This window comes from Mandrillus leucophaeus, unplaced genomic scaffold (genome assembly GCF_000951045.1).
Source record: "Mandrillus leucophaeus isolate KB7577 unplaced genomic scaffold, Mleu.le_1.0 Scaffold1992, whole genome shotgun sequence".
NCBI classification, from domain to species: Eukaryota; Metazoa; Chordata; class Mammalia; order Primates; family Cercopithecidae; genus Mandrillus; species Mandrillus leucophaeus.
This window is the reverse complement of record NW_012102023.1, coordinates 1-6,466: the sequence shown is the minus strand read 5'-3', so window position 1 is coordinate 6,466 and position 6,466 is coordinate 1. Positions and strand designations below refer to the sequence as shown.

Below are 6,466 nucleotides of genomic sequence, written 5' to 3'. Positions count from 1 at the left end.
ATTCCTTTTTATAGCTGAGTAGTATTCCATGGTGTATATATGCCACATTTTCTTTATCCATTGATTGGTCAATGGGCACTTAGGTTGGTTCCGTATCTTTACAGTTGTGAATTGTGCTACTGTAAGCATGTGTGTGCTTTTGTCTTTTTCATGTAATGACTTTTCCTTTGGGTGGATACCTAGTAATGAGATTGCTGGATGGAATGGTAGCTTTACTTTCAGTTCCCTGAAGAATATCGTAACTGTTTTCCACAGAGGTTGTGTTAATTTCATAGCAGTGTATGAGCATTTCACTACATTTCACTTTTCACTACATCCGCAACATGCATCTATTGTTTTTGAACTTTTTAATTATGGCCATTCTTGTAGAAATAAGGTAGCATCTCATTATGGTTTTAATTTGCATATCCCTGATGATTAGCGATGTTGTGCATTTTTTCATATGTTTCTTGGCTGTTTGTGTATCTTCTTTGGAGAATTATCTATTGGTGTCCTTTGTCCACTTTTTGATGGAATTGTATCTTTTTCTTGCTGATTTGTTTGAGTTCCTTGAAATTCTGGATACTAGCCTCTTGTCAGATGGATAGTTTGCAAATATTTTCCCCTACTTTATAGGTTGTCTGTTAACTCTGCTATTATTATTATTATTATTATTATTTTGTTGTACAGAAGCTTTTTAGTTTAATTAACTTTCACTGATTTATTTTTGGTTTTGTTGTATTTGCTTTTGTAGTCTTGATCATGAATTCTTTGCCTAGGCCAATGTCCAGAAGAGTTTTTCCAAGGTTATCTTATAGAATTGTTATGCTTTCAGGTCTTAGATTTAAGCCTTTGATTTTTGTAGAAGGTGAGAGATGAGGATCCAGTTTCATTTTTCTACGTATGGCTATCCAGCTTTCCCAGCACCATTTATGGAATAGGGTGTCCTTTCCCCTATTTATGTTTTTGTGTGCTTTGTCAAAGATCAGTTGGCTGTAAGTATTTGGCTTTATTTCTGGGTCCTCCTTTCTGTTCCATTGGTCTAAACGCCTACTTTTATACCAGTACCATGCTGTTTTGGTAACTGTAGCCTTGTAATGTAATTTGAAGTCCAGTAATGTGATGCCTTCAAATTTTTTCTTTTTGCCTGGTATTGCTTTGACTACACGGGCTCTTTTTTGGTTCCATATGAATTTTAGAATTGCCTTTCCCAGTTGTGTGAAAAATGATGAAGCTATTTTAATAGGCATTGCATTAAATCTGTAGATTGCTTTGCACAGTATGATCATTTTCACAATATTGATTCTTCCAATCCATGAACATGGGATGTGTTTTCACTGGTTTGTGTCATCTATGGTTTTGTCCAGCACTGCTTTGTAGTTCTCCTTGTAGAGAGCTTTAACCTCCTTGGTTAAGTATATCCCTAAGTTTTTTGTTTTTTGTTTTTTGTTTTTTTTGCAACTGTTTTTTTGTTTGTTTGTTTTGCCCTGTGGGAGTCAGAAGGCCGTTCTTGTTCTCAGGTCACTGGGGTAGTGTTCCAGAGGTGAGTATAACTGCCCCTGCCTCACAGAGGAGTTTGCCAAAGGAGTGGAGAGTAGCAGGTGGCAGTAGCCCTCATCCAGCTCCCATGCAGTTGGCACAAGGTGGGTCTCACACCTGCAGTGTTCCACTCATAGCACTGGATTTAGATCCAGGTAGTCTGTGAACAGAACTAAGATTTGCCCCAGGCCATAAGCTTTTTCCACAGAAATAGCAATGCTTTCAGGCCACACCCTTTTTTGTCCCTGTCCAAGGCCAGGCACCTAGCTCCTGAACTCCTGTCTACAGCACACTTCCTGCTTGCCTTCCAGGTTCTGTTCAAGGGAGTTCATTCCCACTCAAGGTTTTATCAAGAAATTCAGCTGGTCATTTCGTTCAACCTGTGACCCCTGCCTGAGCTAGTTGTCGGAATTCCCCAAGCCCCCTGTGACATACAATAAGGAATGGCTTCCCTCAGTCCATGCTGGAGATTGGGAGTGCCTGAAAGGCACTTCCTACTGCTGCTTCTACTTTTATATTTCTCACCACTCCTTAAATCAGTTCAAGCCCTGGGTAGAGTTAAGGCCTTCCCCTGTGGTCTGGAATTTCAGATTCCTCAGTGAAGATGTGTATCCTCGAGGCAGTCTATCCCGCTCTCACCCTCTGTGGATTTACAGGTCTTCACCTGTCTTACAGAGTAGGATGGAGCCTTCAGCTTCTATTGAAAGACCTGTGGATACTTTTGGTTTTCCTGTTAAGTTCCCGTGTTGTTTCTTGGGAAAAGAAAGTTCACAGTGTGAATCTCTACACGCTAATCTGTCCTTCCACATGGGAGAGGCACACTGACATTGCCTCCAATCCACCATCTTGGGAAAAAATACTATGTCTATTTTATACGCTCTTATTTGTATACAAAGAGTGTGTGTTCATGTAATGTGGGCATCAGGATAGCCATTTTCTGAAGGGACACACACAAAACCATTGACGGTAGAAACTGCTAGAGTGAGACTTAAGAAGGAAGCTCATTTTTATAAATTTTTGAGCACTTTTTTTTTTACAAAGTGCACAATATTTCTTGGTATTTTGGTTTTTAAAAGCACAAAAAGTTTTGCCACCTTTTAAGACTGCTGTGCTGAGCAAAGGCTTGGACGGGAGGACACTGCCTCCAAAACACCTGTCCAATCCATAGCCTCCTCTCCATCCCCAGCCTCTGGCCTGGCTCAGGTCCCAGAATGTCTTCACTGAGACTTCATTCTGCAACTGCTCCTCTATCCACAGTAGCCCTGAAAAGATTTTTCTGGTTCCCAGATATGACCTGTCACTCCCCTGCTGAACCACTTGTTACAGCTCCCCATTGCCTTTGGGTTAAAACGGAAGCTATTACCATTTTCCCATGCCTTCCATACCCGGACTCTGCTTTCACTGCCATGGTTACTATCTCATCACAATTCAGTTCCTCCCTCTCTCATTCTCTCTGTGTCTTCTTCTCTCTTCCCTCCTCTCTTTATCTTACTCTCCCTCACTTTCCTTCCCTCTTACTTCTTGCTCCCTTTATGATCATCTCTTTGCTCCAGTGCACAAACCTCTCTTTCCCTCTTCTCCCTCTCTCCCACTCCCTCTTTCTGCATTTTTGGCCAGGTTGTCTTTTTCACCTAGAGTACTACATCATCCAAACATCTACTGATCATCATTCAGGGTTTCAGTTGCACTTTATTATTTTGGTTTTCTACTTTTTTAGAAATGGGTTCTTTCTGTATTGTCCAGGTTGATCTTAAACTTGACCTCAAGTGATTCTCCCACTTTAGCCTCCTTGGTACTTGGTATCATGAGCGACAGCCAACACATCTGGCTTGAAACACTTTCTATACTCCCAGCCATGCTTCTCTTGCTCTCAACTCTATCCTTCCCCATGTGGACTGGGAATATCTTGCACTGGGACTGTTCCCACTAGGCTGGGAGTACCTGGAAGACACATCCATAGGCAGGGTTCTTTCCATGTCTCCAGAGCACAGAAAGGTGCTGGGAACAGAACTGGCATTGGAAACGTGTATGGAAGAGTTTGCTGAATGAAGAGTGAATGGATGAATGATGCAGGTGTTCTAGACAAAGATATATGACTTTTACCCCCAGGTCTTCCTTACAACTCCCTGGACTGGACTGGAGGGTAGGAATTAGTGAACAAAACAGCAAACTTTCAGGAAGTAAAGATGTTCAAAAAAATGCTAATTCAGAGAAAACAAGAAAGAAGTGAAGGTAAAATTCATTGATTGAACGTGTCTAAGTGTCATCATCTGCCTTCATATATTGACACTAGTTCTCTCAGCAGACTAGGACTCTGTGTACCAAAAGCCTGAAAATCATCCTCTGCTAGCCAGGCTAGATACCAAGTTCTGCCTCTGGGCTCTACTCCTAGTACTACTAAGCAATAATGGAAGAATTGACAAAAACAACTTCCCCCTCGCCACCTGAGCAAACATTCAAGAAGTGAGGATGTTCGAAAAAAATGATATTTCTGGGAGAAAAGAAAGAGAGTGGAGGGGAAGTTCATTTGCTGAACATGTGCAAAGTGGCATTATCTGTCCTCACATACTGTCACCAATTCTCTCAGCAGCCCGGGTCTTTCGGTCCTACAGGCCTCCAACCTTTCCCCTGACAGCCAGGCTGGGTATCAAGCCCTGCCTGTGGTCCTCTGCTTTTATACCCACTACGCAGTAGTGGAAGAATCAACAAAACAACTCCTCCACCCCTCCTCACTTGGGGAGCAGAACAAATGATGGGCTCAGGAACAGTCCACAAGAACCTGCACTCACCATTCAATCTCTTTAGGATCGCGATCCTTCAGAAGCTCTTGCACCTCCTGTCGGCAGCGCTCCTGGTATTCTGGGTGCCTCGCAAGGTTGTACAGGACCCAGGAGAGACCACTGGCGGTGGTGTCATGGCCTGAGGACAGCCAGGTAAGCTTGGCTTCAGCACCAGAGGGTGGACAGCGCCCAGACATTGAGGCCCTCAGGAGGATGGAGGGAGGGGGAAGATGGGCAGAATGGAGTGATCCAGGGTCCACCCACCCGGATCCTGAGATGGAGGGACCTCTGTCCCCACTGTAGTGCCACACTGGGACCCTCACCTGCAAACATGAAGGTGTCAGCCTCTGCTCTTATATCCTCATCTGACAACGCCTTTCCATCTTCATCCTGAAGAGAAAGCAAGATACACACATACACACACACACACACACACACACAAATTATACTATCTCTGAGACTTCAAAGTCTAACCTGAGATAATCTCTGAAGCTCTGATCTTCTTCCAGAAACTCAAATCCACTCTGCACATCTAGATCTCTCTTGTTCACCGTCACCAGAGCCCCAACTCCAAAGGCTTCCCCCAGCTCCTTTGCCTCCTCTTTGGACCCTGGTGGCAGGAATCAATGGCCCTCGAATGTTTTCTTTTTCTGCATAATACAGACTTTCAGAGAAAAAGATACTGGCAACCTGGGGTACAGGATATTTGAATGGCAATTTGCCTTGGAGGTTAGAAATTATGTATTGCTCCAAAAATATTTGCTGACATTCTAGAGTGGTAAACTCAGAGACTCGTATCTTTCCAGAAGATATTTGGGTTATAAAACTATAGAAATTGCCATCTCACAGGAGAGGAGTAGTTTATACTCCAGAAAAAAGTATTCTCTCTCTCTCTCTCTCTGTCTGTCTCTCTCTGTCTCTCTCTGTCTCTCTCTCTCTCTCTCTCTCTCTCTCTCAACTTTCACCCTGTAAGAAAGAAGGAACATATGAGCTACCAGTCCTATATGAGATATAAGACTCATCATGTGGGGGCTCCTCTCCTATGGTGCAAATTCTTGTGCATTTACAGGTAAAAAACATTGTGTTGCCCTAGGAATGGGGAACCAGAACTACAATCCTACTCTGCCTGATGTTATTGCTGTAAATAGCTAATGGGCTGCTATGATCCAGGGGTTTGGTGCATCTGTCATCATAGATATAGACATAGACATAAACATATAGATATACATAAAAATGTGAAAGACTAACACAATAACTTGTAAGTTAAATAAAACCTCAGGCTCTTCACAGTTTCAAAATTAGCAGTGCCCCATGAGCTGCATGCAATAAAATCATCTCTAAAACCTGTCTGTGACCTTCCACTTCTCAAGCATCTTCCATGGCTCCCTTGGGATCAAGACCAATTTATTTCACCTGACATTTGACATCAAGCTCTATTCTCTAACTTAAAATAAGATCATAGAGAAACCCACCTTGCTCAGCAGAAGCACATCAATGAAATCCAGAGTCTTGGACTTGGCTTTGTCCTTGAGGAAATCATCAATACCCTGAGTGGGGAGGGTGCGGCGCCGCTCCTGGATGACAGCGTCTGTGAAGTCATGCACTAGGCGGCAGGCCCTGCGGAAGCGCTGCCCATCTTGGGTGAGGTAATACAGAAAGTCCATGTGCTGGAAGATACGCTGGCTTCTTTTCTCTACAAGGGCACTGAGCTCCAAGATGGTGGCAATATATTCACTGGGCCTCCTGCAGGCCGAGGGCAGAAAGGAGGGCAACACTGTAACATATGCAAAGCCCCAGGAACACCTCCCACCAGCAGCCAGGAGCTACCTCCCATCAGGAAACTGAGTATCTAGAAACAGATGGTCCTAGAGATACATGGTGGGTGTCAGTCATGAGATTGACTCTCCAGACCGTCTTCTCTTCCTGCATCTCATCTCTGAGAGAGTGCCTCCATGCACCTAGACACCAAGAGTACAGCTTGGACACCATGTTTCTTTCCTCTCTCTCCCACCCAGTATCCAGTACTGATCATTTTCCTTACCAAAAGTGTCCACACAACTCAGACTTCATCCTCTTCCAATTCATCCCTGCTCCAGCTCCCCCCACCCTGCCCCAATAACCAACTCTCTCTCTTCTCTCTCTCTCTCTCTTTCTCCCTCTCTCTTTCA

The 6,466-nt window shown here is 43.8% G+C and overlaps 1 protein-coding gene across 1 annotated transcript in view; it reads right to left on the bottom strand.

The window, feature by feature from the left end:
* The window catches only part of LOC105538797 (cytochrome P450 4F12-like), a gene marked incomplete at its 5' end in the record, with an annotated part of 12,634 nt that extends 6,562 nt beyond the window's left edge, over positions 1–6,072 (bottom strand). Inside the window, 3 exons of the mRNA XM_011978734.1 lie at positions 4,308–4,437; positions 4,622–4,688; positions 5,771–6,072. Of these exons, the coding sequence (XP_011834124.1) occupies positions 4,308–4,437; positions 4,622–4,688; positions 5,771–6,072 (499 nt within the window). The remainder of the gene's footprint in view (positions 1–4,307; positions 4,438–4,621; positions 4,689–5,770) is intronic.
* Between the last annotated feature and the right edge of the window lie 394 nt (positions 6,073–6,466).